This window comes from Acartia tonsa, chromosome 6 (assembly GCF_053477335.1).
Source record: "Acartia tonsa isolate MP-2025a chromosome 6, ASM5347733v1, whole genome shotgun sequence".
Classification (NCBI taxonomy): Eukaryota; Metazoa; Arthropoda; class Copepoda; order Calanoida; family Acartiidae; genus Acartia; species Acartia tonsa.
This window is the reverse complement of record NC_137265.1, coordinates 8,532,934-8,558,581: the sequence shown is the minus strand read 5'-3', so window position 1 is coordinate 8,558,581 and position 25,648 is coordinate 8,532,934. Positions and strand designations below refer to the sequence as shown.

The 25,648-nt window shown below is 35.8% G+C and overlaps 1 protein-coding gene and 2 long non-coding RNA genes across 3 annotated transcripts in view; 2 read left to right on the top strand and 1 right to left on the bottom strand.

Annotated features, from left to right (window-relative positions):
* Positions 1 to 25,648, bottom strand: part of LOC145322018 (uncharacterized) — a 34,626-nt gene that overhangs the window by 4,500 nt on the left and 4,478 nt on the right. Inside the window, exons 2-9 of the mRNA XM_080163752.1 lie at positions 24,163 to 24,871; positions 23,205 to 23,392; positions 22,331 to 22,389; positions 21,839 to 21,903; positions 21,109 to 21,182; positions 20,525 to 20,552; positions 20,126 to 20,153; positions 19,516 to 19,597 (exon numbers count right to left, since the gene is read on the bottom strand). Of these exons, the coding sequence (XP_080019878.1) occupies positions 19,516 to 19,597; positions 20,126 to 20,153; positions 20,525 to 20,552; positions 21,109 to 21,182; positions 21,839 to 21,903; positions 22,331 to 22,389; positions 23,205 to 23,392; positions 24,163 to 24,871 (1,233 nt within the window). The remainder of the gene's footprint in view (positions 1 to 19,515; positions 19,598 to 20,125; positions 20,154 to 20,524; positions 20,553 to 21,108; positions 21,183 to 21,838; positions 21,904 to 22,330; positions 22,390 to 23,204; positions 23,393 to 24,162; positions 24,872 to 25,648) is intronic.
* LOC145321748 (uncharacterized) lies at positions 8 to 19,099 on the top strand. Its single transcript, XR_013880404.1, has 4 exons — positions 8 to 707; positions 1,473 to 1,533; positions 18,172 to 18,273; positions 19,039 to 19,099. It is a non-coding gene; the product is annotated as an uncharacterized LOC145321748 (long non-coding RNA).
* On the top strand, positions 4,128 to 6,301 carry LOC145321747 (uncharacterized). The gene is made up of 4 exons (XR_013880403.1): positions 4,128 to 4,268; positions 4,438 to 4,551; positions 4,732 to 4,881; positions 5,197 to 6,301. It is a non-coding gene; the product is annotated as an uncharacterized LOC145321747 (long non-coding RNA).

Sequence of the window (25,648 nt, the reverse complement as noted above, 5' to 3'; positions counted from 1 at the left end):
AAATTAAAATTTTACTCTTTTGTAATGCTCAAATGTTGCCGGGACCGATTATTTAATTAAAACTAATAAGTCTGTCATCGACCAAAAGGCAATATATTATTATATACATGTTATGCTCATGCTTTTGGAATATGTGTTTTAAGAGACAATAGAAATATTACTACTAGATGGACTGTTAGACGGATGGAGAGAAGGTATAGAATAGGTATTAGAAATGCAAGTTGGAAGTGATAGACAATAGTTAGGATAGAAATAATGTTTACCTTTGACTAGCAATAAGGACTAGTCAACCACGCATAGGAAACAGAAATAATAGATTTTAAGTTTATTTAAGAAAAAGATTTAAAGTTTAAATTGATTATATGATTATATAGTATACATTAATATTTAAACATGACTAGTACAATTGTAAGGTCTTCCTAGATAAGTGTGGCAGACTTTTGTATTATATCTGCCACAGATATCTAATTAGACCCCGCAACTGGACAAGCCGCCATACCTGGTGTTGGTTAGGGGGTGAGCACTTGCTAAGCAGTTCTTAAACTGCTGAAGGTGAACTGACTTTTTCAGAAAGGATTTGCCTTTTTATATAAAATTTTGTTTAGGTGTTGGCTTAACAAAAAGGAGAGGGGAGAACTCTAGGAGTTATCAGTGTGCGTGTGGCTGGGCTTTTTACAATGGAACAAGGACAGCTATGTTTTAAGTAGGTATGGCTTTTATAAGATTACATACATTAGTGATTTACTAACAATTACATGATTAAGGTTTATGAGTTTTAAATAACAGCAAAAATATTTAATTGATGTTTTTACAATCATAAAACATGGAATTTTTCTAATAATATATAAAGTGTATTTTTTTGTAAAGTAAAAGTTTTATTTTGATTATTAGATAAAAGAGAATTCAACTAAAAGTTGAAGTTTGTAAAAAGGCTTTGAAAAGTGTAGGGTTTGCTAGGAGCTAAACTCCGTTCTTTGTTGAAGGTTATGGTTGTACAAGGAAGTAGGAAGTAGATAGTTATGAAGGCTTTGAAGTATTCTTAAAACATCTGCGGCTAAAATTGTGTTTTAGCCTTTCAGTGAAGCTTTATTTTGCTTGAAAAAGGTTGTGATGTTTATATTTTACTTAAAAGCATTCATATTTTATGGTTACTTTTTAGATTTATAAAAGGAAACACATAATTTTTTTATTTGTTATATAACATAATAAAAGAGTAAAAGGATTGAAATATGAGGTAAAGCTTTTCCTTAAAACATTTTAGTAGGGGCGCAGCCAATGGCTTATGCTGTGGAGACTAAAGACCTTGATTCTTTGAAGCGTAAAAAGGCGTGATGTGTGTGTATTATGTCTATAGTTAGACGTAAAAATACAACCAAAAATACTTTAGTTAAGCAGCAGCCTTGGTGGTGAGTAGAAAAAGTAAGAGTTCTTTTGTATATTATAATTTTTAAATTAAAGAATTTTGTTTCTAGGATTATTGAAGGAGGACTGATACACTGTTATACAGAGTTGGTTTAACATGAGAACTTAAAGGTAATTTGATTTTTTTTATAAAATTAAAAAAATTTAGAGGGATGGAAAATAGGTTTTTAATCACCAAACTTCGGGAGATAATAAAAAAAACAAATAAAAAAAATTTCTTTTGTGTAACGATCTAGTAAATAAGAGAGAGATTTTAGTTTAAGGGTTAGGGTCCTCAGAGGTTAAAATTAAATAAATATGGGCTTCTCGGGGACATTCAGGGACCCACAATACTGTGGAAGCCTCAGAACTGATACTATAACTGGCAGGTGGGTCAGTTCGCTGGTTGAGTTGGGCTAGGTGATACTCTCTCCACAAGGCCCAGACGTCTCTTGGTCCTGGTTCAAGGGGAAGAGGCTGGATGACTTCGAACTCAGCGAAGTCGTCAAGGTTTGCGACATCGGGTTCGTTACCAGTACTGGACTGCAACAGCTCGGACACAGTGGCTTCAGCCATCCAGGCTTCCGCGACAGCTTGGCTGAGAGGCACAGCTAGGAACTCATCTTCATCTGAGCTTTCTTGTGAGGAGGGGGGATCGAAGTCATCCTGTTCATCAATTGCCTGGCAAGCGGGGGGAACAATGGGTCGCATCTAAGATCATAATTATTAGTAAAAATACTTGTGTTTTATTTCAGATGTGAGATTAGCTGTGCCAGATACGAGAGACAAACAGTTAGGAGACCTAAATTAAGAAATATATTAGTAGATGTGGAATAGTACAAAAAGATATATCTAAATAAATAATAAAATATTAATATGTGCCCTGTTTTTTATTAATCTACATAATTATTTTTGTTGATCTCTGTTTCAGAAAAAAGGGTAAGGATTTCCCAAAAAATGATTTTTGCAACTAAAATGTTAACAGGGAATTTAGGTTCCTTAAAATTATATACAGGGTAAGGAAGCAGAAAGATATTAATATTTCCGCAAAGACGACGACATTATTACTTATCTTAGTTATAAGTTTCAACAAAAGTAAAATAATTTTCTACAAAATTAAAACGAAAATTTAAGAAAAACGAAAAATGTAAGAATAGATGTCTCGTAGGGTTAGTATAGTTATATATACGTTATTTTTCTTAAAACTAAAATTAAGTATTTTAGAATCTACAAAACAAAAACCACCCCAAGGTATATATGAATAGCGGCCATTTTAATTTCGCCGTGTCTAGTCTTGGGTGATGAAATTTGTTGTGGTTTAAATGTATACACATTAAGAACGTTAAAGCTTTGCTAGTTATAAAGTTTTTTGTTACGGGTTAAATATAGTCGTAAATAACAATTTATAGGTGTTTTGTATCCCAAAAACTCTTAGTAAGATTCTTTTTATAGATTATAAACGTTTAACTAGGGGTTTGTAGGTAACTTTCTATAAAATCGCGATAGGGGTTTTTTTTGTCGATAAAATCATTTTATATAATAAATAGGCGGACTGGGGGATATAGTAAAAAAAATGTTTTAACGTTTGTATAGAAGAAATTGTTAGGTTAGAATTGTTTTATATTAATTAATGTTAATGTTCTACTTTCAGATCTAAATTAAAAAGTGCAAAAAGAAACATTAATTATTGTGATAAATTTAAAATAGTTAAAACTTAGTCAAAGTTAAAAATATTATATTCATTCAGAAAAAAATCATCAAGACTAAGGAGAGTTTTGTGTAAGAATTTTAAGCGAACAATTTATATGTCAATTCATTCAGAAAAAAATCATCAAGACTAAGGAGAGTTTTGTGTACCCAATATTTTTAATACCAACCAATCCTAATAAATTCAGACATTTTTTTTTGTGAAATTTGGCTTTTAATAATATTCCATCATGTCAGATGCTAGAGAGATTCTTCGGAGAATCGCACAAAATCTACTGGATGAACAAAGACGAGACGTAGAGCTACAAGGGGAAAGTTCTACCACACCCACCCCTATTATAACTACATCAACTGCAACTGCTGTGCCTCTATCCTCGACCACACAAGTAAGTTCGGAGATAAGTGGTTTTATATCGGATTTTGTTGGTTTAGATAATGAGGGGGATTCAGAGATTAAGCGCATAATAAAAAAAGTGCTTAAAATGAGCCAAGAAGAGCTGTGTGCTCGACCTGAGAACAAGCTAAATGAGGATTGCCATGACATTAATACCGTCGCCGGGCAAGCGGGTTCCCCCATCTCAGGCCACGAGGGGTACAAGGATTTGTGGGTGTTTGTTGGCTGTATGCTGGTTGCTGGAGGTCTGGTTTTGATTGTAGTTTCAGTTATTATTTGCGTGAAACGCAAATCGGTTCCGGCAGGCAAGTCAGCTGCGAAGCAACAATACTCCACACGGGTTCAACAGTTTGTTGATGCTCAACCAGGTGCGCTTGATGATACTGGTTCTGTTAACTCATCTTTAGCAGCTACAGCGGGGTCAGATATTCGGTTTGGGCTGAATTCGGCGGAGCGGCATAGCTTATTGGTGTCCGGCTATCTGATGCTCCACCGTGAAGAACTGCAGGCTCGTGGGGTTGAGGTTCCTGCCCACTTGTACGACACTGTGGAGGAGGCTAATTCTCGTGGCATTGATGTTCCTTCCATACTTGCTCGGCTGGAGGATAAGACTGTGGCTACTGCTCATGGTATTGAGGTGCCGTCCACACTTAGCCAGCTGGAGGATAAGACTGTGTCCGTTGAGAATAGCGGTCCTTCTTTGCTATACAGGACTGTGGATCATACTGGCGAAGTATCTGCCAGCTATGGTGGTGACCTTATTCAGGTAATCAAAAAAAATTTTTTTTTTCTTAAACGGGCCTGAGAGGCTACTACTTAGGCTTTTAGGTAATATGTCATGCAAAAATTAGAAAGAGGGGTCCAAACAAAAAAAAATATGAGGGGAAATACAGAATCTATATTTATAATATAAATAATTTTATTCTTTTATGTAGTTTGAGACTGGAGCTATACCCAAGGAAGGGGATGCTAGGGGACCAAGGAGACACTCTACTCCATTACCGGCGGGAGAGAGAGAGAGGTTGCAGGCTAGACTTAATATCTCAGAGGTAAGTAGTGGGTAGAACTAAAAATTCTTTTTTTTGTGTGTGTGTAAAAAAATTGCCATATTTCCGAAAATAGGTATTAATTGGAATATATTTAACTTGGGTACTAAGACTATTGTAAACTTATTAAAGGTGAAACAATTCTAAAATAACAAATATACATAGACTTTTTTTTGTTTTTAGTCCGAGCCAGCTATAGATACGGAGTTCTGGCAGCGGCTAAGGCGCTTAAACCAGCGGACATCTGGGGTAGCTAGTGGACTGACAAGTGGAGAGGTGCTTGTAGACACTTATGTTCTCCCTGATAATTCAAGCGGTGCAACTAGTGTGCAGGTAGCTAATTTTGAGTTTAGTAGTAATTAGAGTTGTGTGGTGAAGTTTTTTATATCTTGAAATGCTGTTCTTTTAAACCACATCAAAACTTCATACTATTTTAACTCATTCGACGGGTAATCAGTATTTGCATGGCTAAGTTTTATATCTTGAGCTGTTGTTGGTTTAACCATGTAAAACTTCATACACTTCTTTATGTATTCATCAATATATGTTAATGTATTTGACACTCTAAAAGCATTTTAAGTGAGAATTTATTCTTTAAAAAAAAACATTTTTGTTTTAACTATTTGTTAAATTCCCCTTTTTATTTAGACTGTACGGGAATTACAAGTGGAGAGCCGTGGTCGGCTAAGATCTGGTGCCTCTGAAGTGTGGCTTACTAGGAGGGACCCCGTAGGGGAGGAGGCTGAAGGTCATGGTGAGCTTGACCAAACCTTATACAGGCAAATCCAAATGGATTAAAATAAAACTGTGTCATATTAAGAGCTTTATTTATATATTATTTTTTTCTTTCCTTTTTCTTTAAAACTTTAAGTGTGATAGCAAAACTTTAAACTTATAAAGAATTATTATTCAACCAAAAACTTAAACATGTGATATGTGGCTTCCTCAAAATTAAAAAAAAACTTTGTGCAAACGCAAATTGGTATGTGATATATAGTAAAAACGAGTAATCTCAAATAAAAAAAAATACTTTTATGTAAAGATATATATATTTTTTGTTTGCTACCTAGAAAGTATTTAACTGTGTCAATTTTATTGACTGGAAATAGTTCCTAAAGATAACTTAGTATTAACAAAAAAAACTCATTAGCTTGTGTAGGTATATAAAGGGTTAAATAAAGGCTTAGGGTTTACTATAGAAGTGTTTAATAATAGTTTTTTTTATTTTAAGGCAATAGAGATAGGTCAATGTATATAAGGTTTATTCAGGTTCAAATTAATTATATATAAGCTTGGGTATCATTTTAAACATAACTCATCAAGATTTATATGTGTTAAGTTTGACCTTTTATAATAATAGAGTTCGTAAAGAAGCTATTTATGTAAGATTGGGCATAGATATATTTTTTTTTAAACATAAGAGTTAGAGTAATTTATACTAAGTTTTAACAAATGGTTTTAAATGTAAATACTTGTAAAAATAAGATTTGCCGAGTGCAAATTTCGCCAAAAATTATTTAAAACTTTCTATGTAGCTTAATTTTTATTCTGTTCAGTAATTTTAATTTGACTACTATTCCTTGTTAACTTATGACGCTTAAACAATATATGACGCTTAAAACTATGTATAAAACTATTACTAAAAATCTTGTAATTTCAGAAAAAATTTTTTGGTTTTTAAAGTTATAAGAATGCGTGGCTGTTTTAACGCCGTCGGTTTGAGGCTTGAGCTATTCTGTTGAGCAGCAATGTTTCTTGGGCCCTGTGACAAATCCGCTGTTCCCTGTTAGGCCTAGTGGCACAGGTAAACTTAATTTTTAGATAGACTAGGAACTTTAAGATAATCTGTAGGGTAAAAAGAGCAGAAATCGTTAGTCCAACATTAAGTAATAACTCAAGGCTATTCTGTTGTAGATATGTTTGTATGTCTGTCTTTTCAGAAAAGTTTGTATCTAATGGGCATAAAAGAGTAGGGGAGAAAGATAAACTAGGATGATAGGTTGTAAGGGGGGTTGTAAATGACCATTGATAGGTAGTTTCTGCAAATGTTAACAATTTTGCTGATCCTGTAATTAAAAAAGGCACGGGCTCAATAGGTATAGCTGCGGCTGTTAATTGTCTACTGATTTCAGCCGTCAGCTGGTGTATGATAAGATTGTTACCAGTAAATTGTAACTTAAGGTAAGAGCGTTTTAAGGGGCAGTTTTCTTTAATAATAGAGATATTTTGGGCAAGCAACCCAGTAGTACAGGTATCCGGTTCTATTGGGGTCTTGCTTTCTATATCATAAGCTTTATCATTGTGGTCAAGGAGCAAAATTTTATCGACGAAACACTGATTGAAAATGTAGGGGAGTTTTAACTGTAAATTGACCTTTTGTTCCCCAGTTGTGAGGAGGGCAGTGCATACAAGTTTGTTTGTCCGTTTGTCACATTTTATATTACTCAAAGAATGATAGTTTGATAAAGTTAATGAAAAGCAAGTGTAGGCTAAAATATCAATTTTTATATTTTCTGGGATTATGTTATTACTAAGGGCTATCATGTTATTGGCAAATGTTTGGGTGTAGTCTAGGATATTCGTAAATTGTAATAAGACTGAGTGTAATAGCAGACAGACTTTTTGAAAATCATCTGTTTTAGTAAAGTTAGCTGCTAAAGCTCTATGATTGGTAACTAACTTCACAATATTTGCTAATAGTTCATTTATCCCTAAGAGGGTTTCGGACACGAATTTATCCTTATAAAGGATGTTTTCTAAAATGCAGGTGTCGTTTGTGGTCCTTTTCCTTCGTTTTCCTGCTACTTGTGGTAAATATGTTTTAATTTGGGTTATTAGGTCTAAGATTTTGGTGACAGCTTGTTTACCCTGCTTTGCAAGTGCATAAGCAGGGTTTATAGCAATTCCTGTCCAAGCTGCGTCAGAAAATATACCTGTTATAACAGGTTTCTGTATCTTTAATATGGTCTCTGCGTCTGTGAGTAGGTTATTATAACTTAGGCCAAAATTAACATGTTTTTTATTTACATTTTTAAAACCAATAACCATGTCACTTGTAAAGTGGGTTTTTAACACGTTTACGGGATTTATAAGTAAAATGACTAAAAAAATCATTGTACTCACTTCTTAGTAATATTTTTCGTGTTATAACTTTCCAATAAAAATAGATACTAATCTTTTGGTTTTTTGGTGAAATTTTGTTGAACTTGAAACACTGATTTCACTTTTGTCTAATAATTTTTTTCATTTATTCATAAACTTTAAACTTTGATTAAAATTTTTTAAGGTTTTAATATATTATGATTATTTTTTTGTTTGATATAATAAAAATGAATACATATCCATCCCTGGGGAGGAAAAAAAAATAGGGGGGTGGGAGGGAAGGTAAAAAAATTTTTTTTATTTTTATCATAGACCAAATATTTATATGGATGGGACATATATATTTTTTAGTAATTTTTCTAATTGCAATTTTCAATAAGGAAAAAAAAATATATATAGCTGCATAGGTTGCAAGAATGCATTGCAGGATGAAAACTGTTGGTTTACGAGGGTAAGAATGTAAGGATACTTATGGTTGAAACCGGATTTGTCGGTTTTGCGTGTTTCTGAGCCGTCTGCCTTGATCGGTATAGAATCCTTCAGTTTCTGAGTCGGATGATTCATCTGAGTCTGATTCGGCTGATCGTGGATTGACTGGAGGTAACGTAGGCGGTTTACGTACTGGCTCGGGTGTAGGTACCGGGGAGACTGCAGGTTGGGGGTTACTTTTGTCTACTGGTACAGGTAGAGGCAGGGAGTCTATTAGTGCTAAATCTGCCATTTGTTGATCTGTAAGATCTGTAAACTGTTTACGGACAATGTTTAAGATTTCAGGAGGTAGTGTATTGAAGGTTTCATCCATAGCTGTATATTTTTTAATATCATTGTTGTTGAATTTCTGCATAGCTCGATCTGTTATTCGTTCAGTAACAGCGCTGACTGCTGAAGTCTCAATGATTCTGTGGGGGCTAGGATGAAATATAGGTCTGAGGTTATGGTTAACTCCAGTGGTGTTAGAAAAGTTTCGTGCTAACACGATGTCTTCTTTTTGAAATTCTTTGTTAACACGAGTCTTGTTGATTTCTTTTATACGTTTGGTTCGTTCGGCGTCAATAGCTGCTTTTGCGGTTTCGAGCCGCTCAGAAATCTCATTGTTGAGTTTGTTGATCTGAACCCGTTCATTTTGGATGAGTGGGTGGTGGAGATCTTCTGGTAGTATTCCAAAGTGATCAGCAGCTAGAGAGCTTCTGGAGCCAAACAGTAATTCTAAGGGTGTGTAACCAGTTTTGTTACATTTGGTTGTGTTGTAGAGCCTGGCTACCAAGGGTAATACTTGAACCCAATTGGTTTTTGGATAGGCCGCTAATATTTTAATGATGGCCCATTTGATCTGTTTATTGGCGTTTTCGACCAGACCTTTTGAGGCTGAAAAATAGGAACTGGAATACAACACTTGTACTTTGATGGATGCAAGGAAGATTAGGTTCTGTTATTCTAGGAAGGCTGTTGCGCTGTCGCATAAGATCTTGTCAGGGCTATACATGGTGTGTATGTTGAACATGTATGTGTTGATGAATTCTCTGCTAGTGAGGGTTTTCATAGGGAATAACAGGATTGTGCCTGTTAGTTGACATGTGGCTGTAAGGATGTGGTTATATCGTCTGTAGGGCGGTAATGATTGTATGTAATCCAGAGATACCGTTTCAAACGGTCGGGTTATTGTGACATACATTCCAAGTCGTTCCAGTTTGGTAGGACTATTCTGTACCTGGCATCCATAACAAGCTTTGCAGTAGTTATGAACTAGCTTCTTGAGGTTTGGGTGAAAGAAGTTCTGAAGGTTAAGGAGCATCCTAACTTCTCCGGCGTGTGTGGTGAGGAGATGTGTGTAGGAGATGAAAACCGGTAAGAGTTTGGTAGGTATTAAGATTAGTTGTATACCCTTAACCAAGGTGAAAAGTATGGAATCCTTGATGTAGTAGTGGTGTTTTTTCACTTTGCATTTTTGTTGTTGGGATTCTAGGCAAGCTGTGTAGATGTCTGAATATTCCAGTTTCTGTTCTTTAACTACTGTTTCCATGTTGATACGCTTTCGTAGGACTTGGAGTGGGGTAAGAACTGTTCCTATTGCTCTGTTTTCTGCAGATAGAGAACGAACTGTGACTTTTGGTTTTTCTGGGGTATCAAAGTATCCAAGAAATCCAGGATTGTTGTCCACGAATTGTTTCCATTCTTGTTGGGTGAATATGGTGTAGGATGGAAGAACGTCATCTAATTCTTGCTTGACGTAGGTTGGGAGAGCGAGTCGCTTGAGGTCTGGTAAGTCGGCAGAGTAAGCTCTGCTGAGCCAATCGGCTAAGTTATCTTGGCCACGTAGGTACGACAGTTTGAGCTGAGGTAAGGCTTCCAGAATTTTGTAATTCCATCGTTGGAGTTTTGCTGAGGCTGCTAGGGCATCAGAGTTGAACAGGTAATATACGCACTTTGCATCAGTAAGGAGCACACACTCGGAGTGTTTCCCTATGATTTTGGCAAATGATGTGAGTGCGTACATTACCCCCATAAGTTCTAAATCAATGATGTGTAGAGAAGCCATTGCGGTTCCAATACGTTTGCTGGCATAACTGACTATCTCAAACATGGATCGCAGGGAAGATAGGTTAAAGCTGCTGTGTTTGCTAATAAGGCCAGGTCTAACAATGAGTTGAGTTGGCTGGTCGTACAATAAGAACACGAACGCCGGTTTAGTCTTATCTGCTGCATGTTCAGTGATGGGTTTATGGTTGGCTACGTTGGAGACTACTATGATGGGTCTGTACATAGCTGTTGCTAGGGCAGAGAAGATGTACTGGTGGGGGTCAATGATGATTTGTCCCGATTCAAGTTTTTTGATGAAGTGGTTGAACTGTTGTTTGTCATTTCTAAATACAAACTCGATAAACTGGTGTCGTAGGATTGAGCTTCGGATTATTTTAGAAGTTCGTTTGAGGATATGTGCTAATGGAGTCTGGCAGCTGTGTAGATCCAGTTGAAGTTGTAGTGCAATACCGAGGCTATTGTCGACATCTGTTGAACTATATCCTAAATTAGGATCTGATAGGTACATAAACTCAGGTGGTAGATCATCTGCTATTCTCTTTTTGTACACCTTGATATCTTCATTTTCTAGTTGAAGTGGTAGAGGTTTTATGGGAACTTTGTGGTCATACAGGATCTGGTGGACGCTATCTTCAAAGTTAAAACCAGGTGGTAAAATGTTGACGTTGTTCTGTGGCTTGACTATTTGCGCTAAGACTGCTGAGAAAGAACCTCTATCGTTTCCAGCGGAATCTGTTAGTACTACCTTGGGAGCATGAATATCGATCAACTTGCTAAAGATGGGCCCACTTGCTAGGGCGACTTTTAGTTTGTTGAAGGCTTCTACTTGACTGGTGGTAGGGGTGAAAACCTTTTCACATTTTGTGGAGGTCAAAGGGGTTAGTTCTTCTGCATTGGAGAGGATGTCAAAACGGAGGAAGGATCGGAGGCTGTTGAGTAATCCCAGGAAGCCTCGCATTAATTTTGGTGTTGTAGGCATAGGTGCGTCTAACAGTTTTTGTATGCGTCTCTGATCGACACACACAAAATTATGTGAGATAAAAATTCCAAAGAAGTTTACTCTGGATTTTCCAAGCTGACTTTTCTTTAGACTGATCTTTCCCTTGTGTGTTGCGATCCGGCCAATGACTCGTTTTACTATTTTGAAGTGTTGGTCCACTGATTCTAAATAGGTGTCTGCTATTTCAGTACCTATGATGAAATCATCATAGATACTTTGGACTTCAGGTATGGGGGAATAAAACATTTTGGCTACATTGTTTTCCATGATAGGCTGTCCAGATGCATCTAGTTCCAAGTCCCAGTGCAGTACTTTTTCCATGAAGCGAGATAGGGATTCAGGTGACGTTTTTATTCCTGTTGGTAGTGAACAATGCCTGAAGGAACCCAGTGGGGTGGAGAATAGAGTTAGATCTCTACAAGCTGGATCTAAAGTGATGCTATGGAACGCATTAGCCATGTCTGAAGAGGAGAACATAAATTTGTTGCGCAGGGAATGGATCAATACGTCAGCTGTAGGTAGCAAGGCGGGCTCTGCTTGTAAACAAGGATTGAGCTGTTGGAAGTTCACAATTAATCTTGGTGTCGCATTCTTGTCGGCTTTTGCTATCAGGTATGCAGGTGAAGCGTAGTTGTCATAGGTATCCCCAGAGAGGCTGGCTCTTTCAATAGTCCCATTTTTTAGCAGAAACTCTAATATTGACTGCATCTGAAGTTTCTCTACGGAGCTGAGGTAGTAGAGTTTCTTGTGCTGTGGCAAGACTTGACCAGGCTTGAGCTTTATTGTGTAGTTACCTAGGTATCGACTAAGGTCTCCTCTATCTGTACTATGTGTGCTGATTACACTTGGGTAGGAGTCCACAAAGATGTCTTGTATATACTTTCTTATTTCTGGAGGATAGTCTTCTAGAATGACCATGTCTGCTGGTTGTAAAAACTCGTCCTCAGGTATGGTGTAGCCACGAGGTTCATTAATCAATTCTTGTAGGTCTTCGTCCTCGTCTATTTGAGTCAATCCAAGTTGGATGGTTTGTTGACTGTCTTCAAATTTAGCCAAATTGCTGGTGTCGGTGGTTTCTATAATATCGTTTATAGAGTGTCGAAAATCTGTTAGTGACAAACCAGGTTCAGGTACATCATTGTCTACTGCATCTGGGTTTGGTATATAACCTGCTTGTTCTGGGAAGATTTTCTCTATCATGTAGATACGTGCAGGTTGTGGTGAAAGTTGTGTGTAGACTGGTAAAGTGTGTGGATCCAGTCGTATCAGATTGATCTTAGATCGTTTGTGCGACCGTGTATTTTGGGTTGGTGGAGTGTCCTTAAACACATGGATGTCATGAAGGAACATTCTATCCTTATCATAATCATAGTTGAAGTCTCTGACCTCGAAGTTGAAGGCGTTTTCGAAGAAGCCAGTGGGTTTAATGTTCTGTAGTATGCTGGAGGAGTTGTTGGTGACCAATGCATGACCAAAAAGTTGGCCATTCTGATTAAGCTCTAGGGAGCATTTAGTTGGATGTAGTTTGGCTGCTCCATTGACAAGGGATGGTAAATTATCTTCACTTATGATAACTTCCATATTCTCGTAGAGACCATAGTGGTGATCGATCATCATTGGGATAAATTTTGACTGATGGGGATCTAAGCTTACGCCTGTGCTAGTGCAAGTACTGAGCTCCAAGTCGCTCAAGAACTGGCTGTCTAGCATCTTGTCAGGATTGTTCATGTCATAGAGGAATGGTGTTGGTTCTGCTGGTGTCAGGTCATATTTTAATCCCAACAAGAGACTTTTGGCTGCATTAATTCCAAAGATTAGTGGGGCTAAATCTTCATTTAAGTCCTCGGCTACCAGGAAAGTGATGGGTTGATAGGGTCCTCGGAAGTGGAGTTGAACTAGTAGGGTCACCTCACCAGAAACAGGAATGTTTGTGTTTGTATAGCTGGAGAGGGTTAGGCTGCTAGGTTCTAGATACGAGTCTACATCGTCATGTGGGAGTTTGAAGATAGATCCAAAGAAGGAGCGGGATATGATTGACTGATCTGCTCCTGTATCATACAGTCCGGTGACTGTATAATCTCCAGGGAGATGGAGTTTTGAAACTTGACAAGACACGTAGAGCTTGGAGGTCAGATTAGATAGATGGGCTGCAGAGTTGTCTACTGACAATATGCTTGATTTTCCAGGATTATGTTTAACTTTGATGGCGTGTATACGTCCTCTATAATTGGAGTCTTGCTGTTTCGGGTAGGCTCCAGTTTGTTTGGCTTCTTCTGCCAAAAAGGTTTCCTTGTACACTCCTGCTGGATAAACCTTCTTATCGCGGTATAGATTCATCATTTCTGGGCGTCCTGGGCAAAGGTCCTCTGGGTGATACATCTTCAGGTTATATTTCTTGTTACAAGGGTTACAGTAGCCTGTTGATAATCCACACCGGACCTGTCGGCCCTGATTGTCTCTGATCAGGCGACAGTAATCGCTGGCTGAGTGGTTAGATTGGTGACACAAGCCACAGAATTTTTTGTTGTTATCTCCAAGGGGAACTCTATGTGGATCTTTTGGAGGCTGTTGATTCTGGTGGTTGTTGTGATTCTGATTACGGTTATTATTTTGGGATTGTACCTGTCTTACTCTTGATTTACTGGTTTGAAATGTGTTGGTAGTATCATTTCGGTGGTTGTTATCAGTACCTTTGTTACGATGTCCAGTGTTGTTGTTGTTTCCGTTTTGGGGTCTGGAGTGGTTGTTGGTGCCAGTGGACGTGTTATCCTCTTGCTGTCCTCTGGATTTGTATAAGCTCAGATTGTCGTTGTACGCTTTAGGTACCCCGTTACTCTTTATATCAGCGTCAATATCGTCAATATGGTGGTAGAGGGCGGCGGTCAACTGGTGGTAGGTAGGTGATTTTCCAAGCTCCTGCCCCAAGGTTATGCTGAGCTCTGATAATCTGAGTTTCGAATAATGGGGTAATGCTCTCTTGAGGGCTGCAGTGGCGGTGATGTTGAAAACAGAGGTTCGTTCTGTTGGGTTGGAAAACAGGATGCAGGAGCGACTGGCCAAATTTTGGATGATGTTAACAAGCTTGGGGAACGTCATCTCACGGCTGGCTCTCAGATTCAGAAGTTTCGTGCTGGCTTCATCGGCGCTGATATTATTGTCATAAGACAACAACAGGGTCTGGTAGATATCCGCGATGGTGAGTCCCGTGTTCATACCTTGGGTTAGTGTCTGATAGGGTTCTCCACTTGTACATTTCCTCATGTAGGCCATGAATTCCGGTTTGCTCAGATGCACTATCTGCTGCGCAGTGTTGAGTTCCAGCAGGAACTCTTGCACATACGGGGGACCCCTGCCAGTAAACGGGTTCTTGAGGGGGAAGGTGGAGTTAGCTGTCTTGATTTTTCCATCCGTTTTGAGAGTGGCTTGGGCCGCAAAAAGGTCAGGACACTGGATCCCTGCATGATTGTTGAATGATGAGAAGTGTCGCTCCACCTGTTGTTTTCGGTCTCTGCTGATTGCTGTGATGGTTTTCTCTTCAATCTCCTGTTGGACTTCACGTTTCTGGAACTTCAGATACTCGCTGAAATTATCACAGAAGCTAACTATATCTTCTGCAGACAACTTGTAGCGTTTGTTCATCAACGATTTCGTGAATATATGCTGTTGGAAAAACATGCTGCCCAAGGGATTTTGAAGTGTGTTGAGCACAGTCTCTATGCTGAGTAGACCTTGGTAGGGTTCCTGGTTCAGTATATCCTCTAGTGACCCAGGCATTAGTGTGGGCAGTAGGTCTAGGAGTTCAGGTTCATCCTGTTGGACATTTGGACACGGCTGGGTAGTTGTATCTGGATGGGTGCTGATGACAGGTTCGGTAACCGACTCTTGGTGTACTTGAGCATGGGTTCTCACGGGCGGGTTAGGTTGAGTTGGTGTTGTTGGTCGTGCGGCGGCTCGAGTTGGAGTAACGGGTCTTGTTGGGGTGACAGGTCTGATAGGAGTGACAGGTCGTGCTGGTGGTACTGTTCCGGTAGGCGTTACTGGTCGCTGTCGGATGGGGCTTAAGGAGGTAGTCCTCGAAGGTCGCCTTCGCGACCGTCTAAGACTAAAAGATAGGAATTTATCCATCTTTAGTCAGAATTCGGATCGCGGCTATAAATTCGAGTATGACTGATGTTATAGCTTGGATTATTCTGGGATTTAGCAAGGCTAAGTATCCCGCGAATCCTACTATAAGGATTATAATAGCGAAGGACAATATGGCTTTACAAGTACAAATCTTGAAGAAATATAGGTATGGGTGATGTAACCACAAATAAAACAAAGTGGGGGGTTCACTAGGTGTATCAAATGGGTTGTGTACTGGTTGATAGGGTGTTGCTTCCAGTGGAGCAATCTTTAAGACTTTGGTAACCGTATGGACACGGTTTTTGTTTCAGCGGACAAAAACGAAAAATATTTATTTACTAACCAGAGTTTGTTTGCGCTTTCTTTGCGCAAAATCAAACTTATAATGCAAAAGTTTCAACTGGCCAAGTTGAAATTTTTCTTGTCTTTTGCTGGAAAAATTTGTTGCCTTTAATGAAAACTTATAATAATATATATAGGCTTTTTCCTTAACTTGTCTTTAATATAGAACAAAGATAAAATTTAAACCTTTTCTCTGAGGGAGGTGTATTTATCAACAGTTTCTAGACATTGGTTTATAAATATTTTCTTGAGATACCCAAGAGGGTTTTAAATAAGATTAAGACAAAACTTTTCTCAGAGGGAGTTTTGCAATTACTTCTTTTAGTTAGGGTTTTTATAGAACTTGTAAATAGGTTGAAGTAATTAATAATCTTTCAAGTACTAGAGGAATCTTTTCTCAGAGGGAGATTAATACTTAGTATCGTTTGAGACTCCAAAATGATTGAAATTTAAGCTAGTCAAAACTTGGTAAAATTAATTTGTCTGCAATTTTAACATATAAGAACATATAACTATATTTTAACTAAAGATTTATGAAAAAAAAACCTCTTGGGTGATTTACCAAACACTCAAGAAGGCTTTTAAAGCTTGTTTTGTTGCTGTTTTTAATTTTACTAGAAATACCAATTCATACAAAGGTGACTTTATTTAAACGTTTGTAAGCTATTTAGGTTTTAACATATAAGAACATATAACTATATTTTAACTAAAGATTTATGAAGAGAAAAAACCTCTCGGGTGATTTACCAAACACTCAAGAATGCTTTTAAAAGCTTGTTTTGTTGCTGTCTTTAATTTTACTAGAAATACCAATTAATATGAAGGTGACTTTATTTAAACGTTTGTAAGATATTTGGCTGTACTTATATTATAGCTGACTTAAAAAGATAGCTTTGAAATCTTCTAAATTAGGCGAACTTATTTTTATTAACTTAAGAGAATTTTATGCTCCTAGAGGTAGAGGCTCTTTAAGTTATAAACTATTCTTAATCTAGTTTAGTGAGATATAGTAATATAAGTTTGCTAAGGCTTTTCTTAATTTGCTAATACAAAGTTTAAACTATAGACTTATTTTAGCCAGAGTTTTATATTAGAGAAAATGATGTATTTCCCTTCTATATTTATATTTAGTATATGGTATATGTCTATTTATGGATGTGTGTGTTTGTGTGTATATGTGTGTGTGTGAAGCGTTGTACGTAATAATACGCTAATACGCGCTCCTAGCTAGCCTAATCTATAGGCCTGTGTGTGTGTGTGTGGTGTAGAAAACCGTTAGCTAGGTGTGTTTTTAAAAAATTGTCCAAATTTTACTTAATTATATAGCAAATGTTTTAGACTTGCCTCTATGTTAAGACTGTTTTAATACACTCAAATATATATTATAATTATAAAAATATATCTATATTCTAAATGTGTAAAGCTATGTGATTTGAAACACTTAACAGGCCTTGCCTGTTAGAGTTTTATTAGTTATGGCTAGATTAACGTTTTTGTATAAATTACTGTGTAGATTGACATTTGTATGACTGTTAGCTTTTAACCAAATTGGTTACAATGTTACAACGTTATAAATGGTATTTAAAGAGACACTCTTATATATGTAGACAAAATAACTTTGACTTTAAAATTTTAATCTTAGACAACACTATATAGTAAAATGTTACTATTTTATAGACACAATATTTAACATATATACTAGGTTACTATAATATACTATGATAAATGAAAATGTTCCTAGAATATTTTGAGAGAAAGCCCCTCGGCTTAGCCGCCAACGAAGGTGATCAGGACTTGATGGCTGCCTTTTTGCTTGGTACTTTCTTCTTGTTATGTTGTATATGATGTCTGTTTGTCTGTTGGATTGCGTTGGGTTGGATTGCTGAAACAAAATGGCTTGTTTAATATTTTGAATGTTTACTATATATTCTACAAATATTAAAGTTACAAAATATTTTTTTCTTAATAGAAACAAAGATTGGGAGTGCCCGTAGCGGCCAAAGAAATATCCAAGGACAAATTTGCACCATTGCTTTTGGAATATGTGTTTTAAGAGACAATAGAAATATTACTACTAGATGGACTGTTAGACGGATGGAGAGAAGGTATAGAATAGGTATTAGAAATGCAAGTTGGAAGTGATAGACAATAGTTAGGATAGAAATAATGTTTACCTTTGACTAGCAATAAGGACTAGTCAACCACGCATAGGAAACAGAAATAATAGATTTTAAGTTTATTTAAGAAAAAGATTTAAAGTTTAAATTGATTATATGATTATATAGTATACATTAATATTTAAACATGACTAGTACAATTGTAAGGTCTTCCTAGATAAGTGTGGCAGACTTTTGTATTATATCTGCCACAGATATCTAATTAGACCCCGCAACTGGACAAGCCGCCATACCTGGTGTTGGTTAGGGGGTGAGCACTTGCTAAGCAGTTCTTAAACTGCTGAAGGTGAACTGACTTTTTCAGAAAGGATTTGCCTTTTTATATAAAATTTTGTTTAGGTGTTGGCTTAACAAAAAGGAGAGGGGAGAACTCTAGGAGTTATCAGTGTGCGTGTGGCTGGGCTTTTTACAATGGAACAAGGACAGCTATGTTTTAAGTAGGTATGGCTTTTATAAGATTACATACATTAGTGATTTACTAACAATTACATGATTAAGGTTTATGAGTTTTAAATAACAGCAAAAATATTTAATTGATGTTTTTACAATCATAAAACATGGAATTTTTCTAATAATATATAAAGTGTATTTTTTTGTAAAGTAAAAGTTTTATTTTGATTATTAGATAAAAGAGAATTCAACTAAAAGTTGAAGTTTGTAAAAAGGCTTTGAAAAGTGTAGGGTTTGCTAGGAGCTAAACTCCGTTCTTTGTTGAAGGTTATGGTTGTACAAGGAAGTAGGAAGTAGATAGTTATGAAGGCTTTGAAGTATTCTTAAAACATCTGCGGCTAAAATTGTGTTTTAGCCTTTCAGTGAAGCTTTATTTTGCTTGAAAAAGGTTGTGATGTTTATATTTTACTTAAAAGCATTCATATTTTATGGTTACTTTTTAGATTTATAAAAGGAAACACATAATTTTTTTATTTGTTATATAACATAATAAAAGAGTAAAAGGATTGAAATATGAGGTAAAGCTTTTCCTTAAAACATTTTAGTAGGGGCGCAGCCAATGGCTTATGCTGTGGAGACTAAAGACCTTGATTCTTTGAAGCGTAAAAAGGCGTGATGTGTGTGTATTATGTCTATAGTTAGACGTAAAAATACAACCAAAAATACTTTAGTTAAGCAGCAGCCTTGGTGGTGAGTAGAAAAAGTAAGAGTTCTTTTGTATATTATAATTTTTAAATTAAAGAATTTTGTTTCTAGGATTATTGAAGGAGGACTGATACACTGTTATACAGAGTTGGTTTAACATGAGAACTTAAAGGTAATTTGATTTTTTTTATAAAATTAAAAAAATTTAGAGGGATGGAAAATAGGTTTTTAATCACCACTCACAAATCTTGTGCCCGGCAAAAGAAGCACCAAACTATAAGGAACAGTCACTAACCGCTAACCGATATGGTCCTCCCTTACAAATAAGCTTCTTATAGGTCCAGGAAAGGTTTTAACTTTTTTAGGGTAGGGTATCTTTAAAAAAATCCCTCTGAACCTTGAGTGCCCCTGAAGGCTTTTAGGTATTTAGCATCCAGTACTTAGGTAACAAGATACAAGTAATTCTAAGTGTCAATAAATGTGCGAAAAAAAAATACTTGTTTCAGAGGCATTTTCTTAAGCCAGGCACTCCATACCTTAGTTTCAGTGTAGCTGTTATACTTCAACTTATGAAGATATTTTACTTACAAATAAAAACTTTCCCAGCATAGCCCGAGACCCCTACGGGGGATGGAACAGGTATATCAAACATATCCTTCAACTTAGGAACCTAAATAAAGAATAATCAAATAATTAAAAATACCATTGCAAGAATCGGATAACGGGTGATGTTCACAAATTGTATGCGGGTTGCTACCCCAGAAAATAATACTAAATTCCCATCAAAAATATGTAACAAAAAAATAATATCTGCTAATTTTTACATCGCTAATAAAATAAACAGTTCTTTTAAATCCACTTAAAATTCAAAATGTTATGAACGAAAGTTCAATAGCTTGTCAAATGCTTTGTTGTAATCAAAACGACACAATTTTACATCTAATGCCTAAATTTAGTTAGATTTTCAAAGAAGTTCTATATTTTACCTATTCATTTTACCCCCCCCCCCCCTCTCCTAAATATTTTTTTTTCACCAAGGAGGGGGGGGGGGAAAGGAAAAAAATGGTTGCAGTTTTCTTAATTTTTACATTTTTTCCCCCATACACATATTTTACCCCCCTCCACCCCCCCCCCTGTAGCAGGTTTAATTATGCAGAATATACACCCCTGGTTATCTAATATTATACTGTTTTGTTACCTTAAAATTTCCTTCCTCATCAGAGTCCCTAAAAAGCAAGGAAAATCAAAATCGATATGGCGATGTTTAGCAAGAAATTAAATAAAATAGTTTTAACTTATTGCTTACATTTTCGCTCTTATAAGCGACCTCCCCCCCCCCCTCACTTTCCTTTATCATATCTAATTTTTGAGTCTCGAATAGCATTGTTTGCCGACCAATTCATTCATAATATGCCTCATTAAAGTATTTTTTTGTGAACTAAAAATCCAAAAGTTCAGTCCTTGATAGCAGCCTTAAATATGACTAATGAGTTAAACTATTGAAAAATACCAGACATTGAGAAATCTTACCTATTTAGAAGAGCATTAACTAAGACGATATTTTTTCCAATAGAAAAAAAAATAAATAAAAACTTACTCTAAATCTTGAACTAGAATCTTCTTTCCTAAATATAATGAGAATTATTTCTTTGTAGATAAGCCATATATAAAAGTAACATGATGTCTTATCTGTATGGATATGAACTGATATTGGTTCTACTTGGTTCTCCAAAGAAGATGTTTAACTGTTTTAGGAGGTCGGTAATAAACTCAGTTGGACGATTTTAAAACTGAAAGAATCATTCTACCTTTTCATCCATCTTATTTCCAAAGTTAGAGTTTTGTGCTAACTTACTTAGACGGACGAGCGGATATACAAATGACATAATGCGGACGCCGATTTATCCTAGTTTGTTTCGGCTCGGTTAAACAATTTTAAAACTGAAAAATCATTCTTTTAGTTATACTATATCCAAAGTTAGAGTTCGCGTTAATTACGGTGTAACAGATAAACCTTTTGGAGACCATGTTTTAGAGGTCGGGCCATACAAATGACGAGAAAGCATTGGACATATTTTGAATTGACGGAAGAAGTGAAAAATAGATGACTTTTTATCAAAAGGCAGAATAACGTCTCTAAGGTAAATAGTAGCTGCATTAAAAACAATGATAACTCCTTACCAGGATTTTTATCAACCACTGGATCTTTATCTACTTGCAGAATTGAGTTTTCAGTGATCATTTCAGCATTTTCTATACAAATATTTAAATAGCTAACCTACAAAATTTTGATATTAATCATGATCATAAGTCTTTCTTATATTGTGTTCATATAAGATCTTAAAAACTGCTGGAAAAACAAGAGATAATCGTTCGTAAACGGGAATTATTAAAACTGCAGGGGTGTATATTCTGAAAGACAAAAATCATTGAAAAAAAACGCCTTGTTAATCATTCATTGAGAAAATAAGTTACAATTTCTCGAGACTGACGAGTACAGAGAATCTTGCCATGTATGGTTGGATATGTTCTAATTTTAGAGAATGTTACGATACTTACAGTAATTATGATCTTTTTAGATTTTTGATATTTCATATGGTAGGCGAAACATTTGATTACAGATTTATGATAGAGGCGTTTATCAGGAAGGAATGGGACAATGAGCTATTATTACACTAGTCCCCAGAGTTTTAAAATAACAATTTATTATTCGTAGGCTTAACAACTTTGGGGACTACACACGTTGAGTGTCTAAACGTTTCAACCACTAATTGTACTTGATAAAAGAGGTAATTATGTGTATATAACTGGGGATTTAAGTGCAATGTACATCAATTTTTCGGCCATTGCATTGTCTTATTTCTATAAATTCCTGGGCGTTTATAGAGGGTGCAAGTTAGCTAAAATTCCTGTTTGCAAAAAGTATACTGAATAGCAGCCGGCAGTTTCATTACCCATCACTATGCCACGTTCGTTCTGTAATAGACTCATAGATAAATATTTACATAATAGTGGGATAATAACACATAATGTTGAATATGTACTAAAAAATATATATAAGGTAGAAAATTAGATTTTATGGAAAAAATAAATTTAAAATAAACACAGATTAATTTCCCCTCCTTTGGTGTACAATAAAATAAAAGCCTTTATTCAAATTGGTTTCTGATAACTAAAGCCCCCACCCCCCACAAAAAAAAATATTTTAATCCATATATAAAATGGCCAAGATAGGCAAAATTTCATTCAAAAAGACACACACACACATACACACTATACCAACTACTTTGACAGATAGATTGCTGCATAAAACGACACTGAAATAGTTATTTATCGCATTGTATTATAGAGAGCTTAATAAGGTTAAAACAGTATACCTTTCTATAAAATAAAAAAAACTTACCTTTCCAGTCTTAGGATTTACCGCAACGACATTTGAATTAAACTTTGGTTTCAACTTTCCTAAATATTTCAATTATTAAGTTTTATTTTCAAGATTTTTTTTGAAGATCTCATTGTTTATAAATAGAGCAAAGCGACTCAGTATATTTTTGTGTCTGTAATCTGTATGACGAGAAAGCATTGGACATTTTTGAATTGACGGAAGTAGTGAAAACTAGAGGACTTTTTATCAAAAGGCATAATAACGTATCTAAGGTAAATAGTAGGGTCTATTTTCCCTAAATCGAACAAAAAGTTTAAAAAGTAACAGCTAACGGCTCAGCCGTTTAGCCGTTTTTTGGCTATTTTTAGGGCAAATCTGTCAAAAATTACGTAGAAATCAACATTTTAAAACATATTTTTGCTTTAAATCATGTGAAATGATACAAAAACTATTTTATTTAGATTTCTAGTACCAGCAACTACCGGCTAGAATCGTTTAAAAACTTTTTGGATCGGAAAAGAGCATTATGTGGAGAGAGGTTTCGTGATTTATTTCTATAGAAAAAAGCCAAAAAATTACTAAGCGGCTGAGCTGCCAGCCGTTAGCCGTTACTTTTCCAACTTTTTGTTTGATTTAGGGAAAAAAGACCTACCAAGGATTACTCATGCAAAATTTTATATCGAAATTCGAATTCTAAGTGCCATTTATACATTGATTACGAGATGGTTGCATTAAACCCCCCCCCCCCCCCCCTTAATCTTGTGCAGAATATACACTCCGGCCTAAACCTTAGTTAATATTTGAAAAAAAAATTAGCTACTTGTGAATACAAAATGAGTGTATATATATGTGTGTGTGTATATATTCCTTTTTGTTGTAAATAAAAAAGTACCTGCTGAGGCTTGGCCACTGATACTCTTGGCTGCTTGCGGCGGGGTTTTAGTCCTGCAAGCTTGAGGCGGAGATATAGTCCTAACGTCTTGAGGCGGAGAGACATGAAGTTGATTCAGCTTCTCTATGATCTCCTTTACTTTTCCAGGAGTACTTTTGTCTTTAGATGCTTTGGATTCATCCTTGTCTACAAATATTTGCAACTCTTATATTACCTCTAAAATGAAGAAAATAATACTTATTCAAAAGTTAAATATATAATCTAAAATTTTATATTGTTGCTGCAAAACATTTAAGTTTTAACAGAATAATTAAATTCTGTTAATATTACGGACAGACAGATCTACATAGAGAAGACAAGTATTAGGGAAGTTTTGTTTTTAAATTCAATTTACACATTTAAAAAGACTTTAGGTAAACCTATAGTCATTTAAATCAAGCATTTCAAAAATAAGCATTTTATGTATTTTAATCAAGAAGTTCAATAAGTTTAATAAAGTGGACTAATAATAAAAAGGCTTTAAAAGGACACCCAAAAACTTTTTGAAGACCATTATTTTGGAGGTTTTGCGAGCCTTAAAAGTGACCGAAACACGTTATTATTACCTAGACACACCGACATATAATGACTAAAAAAATGCTAAAAAGTATAAATTTAAGGGGGGGCGGGGTTCTGACACATTTGCGTAAACCTGGTATATAGGCTTTATCTTTGGACTGAGAGGATAGGTTATTAAAGATAAAATCATTCTTATATGATGAATTTTCCCAAGTTTTAAGATTTTTTTGGATAGGCCTCCAGGTTCCGGAGCTCCAGGCCTCCAGGTGCTCTCTGTACAGGTAAAAAATAAAAAATAAAGATAAAGCCTATATATCAGGTTTATGCAAATGTGTCAGAACTCCGCCCCCCCCCCCTTAGTTTTTGTGTAAAAATTAAAAGGAATTTGAGTTACAATCCTTGTATAGTATTGTGTAGAGGAAGGGTCACATTGTTGTTGGTTAAATCCATCATCTCAATAGGGACTGTCATGTTGTAATCCGCCATGGTCTTATTGTTATCAGCTACTGCCTTGATTTCATCAACCAGCTCCATTTCAGCCTCAATAATAACACTACTCAGGGTTTTCTTTGTACCTTCATTTAATTTGGTGTTATCAACTATCTCATTAGTGTTTTCCTGGTTGTCAACTTCAAGTGTTTCTTTCTTTTGATCAACATAATCATCAATTAAATCCCCTTTAGGAATCAAAGAAAAATCTAATACAATATCAGAAAGAGCAACCTTATCTTCATTGCCATAATCCAAGAATCTTACAAACCAATTGTCAGCATTTATTGCGGGTTTTAAAATGACTGCCCTGTACCATGTGTTGTCCTCTTGCCATTTGGCAATCACTTCCTGGTTAATTTTAAATTCATTAGACTTGCTCTCAGCAGTTATATTCTTCTCTTCCTGTTTGTTTATAGTTTGTACATGTTCATGAACTATGTGTTCATGGTCATCAACGACAACTGGACCTGGTACACTCTGTTCACCCTGTTGCTTTGGAGTTTGTACACATTCATCAATTGCGTCAGCCACTGGGATCATTTTGATGTCCATAACAATATGTTGGTCTGTTACAACGTCCTCATTGCCATAGTCTGTGAAGCGGACCAAATATCCTTCTGTAAATAAATTTCCATGAAAGTTAAAGGGGTATAAGCTAGAATAAGAGCAAGTGATATTAAGCACCTTCCAGCAGTGAACCTCAGTACTTTTGACAATTTACAGCAATTAATGATTTTTTTACATTAAATTTTATTTTGTCTTTTGAACTCAACAAAACATTTGATGATGTTGCGCCAAAAAAACTAAATTTTTTGTCGATATAACTATAATAACCATAAACCTAGTATATTCAACAACATAAAAATACTTAGGTTCACTACTTGAAGGGTCTTAAAATTACCTGCTCTCGTTCATGTATAGTCCCCTGGGCCCTAATGCCAATTAAAAACCTTAAGATGTGCCTGTAAATCCTAACCCATGTATATTAGACAAAAATATGCCCATGACATAAATAAAAAATCATTGAAAAAGAGAAAACAGTCTAGTAGTTTCGATATACAAAGGACAGACAGACATACACCTTACAACTTTTCTAAATAACAAGGATGACAACATCCATAAAAGTGTACTGTAGGACAAACAAAAATTAACACTTGTAGAGTGTCAGAACTGAATAAGCAAAAATAAATGTAGGTTTAAGTCTGAACAAAATTGTTGTCAAAAACTGCTAAAATACAGGACAGAGGTGTATATTCTGCAAATGTGACCCTGCTAAGGGGGGGAGGGGGTAAAAAAATATATGGTTGGGGGAAAAAAATGTAAAAATTAAGAGAAATAAAAGCATTTTTTTCCCCTCTTTGGTGAAAACAACTAAAAGATTATGTGGGAGGATA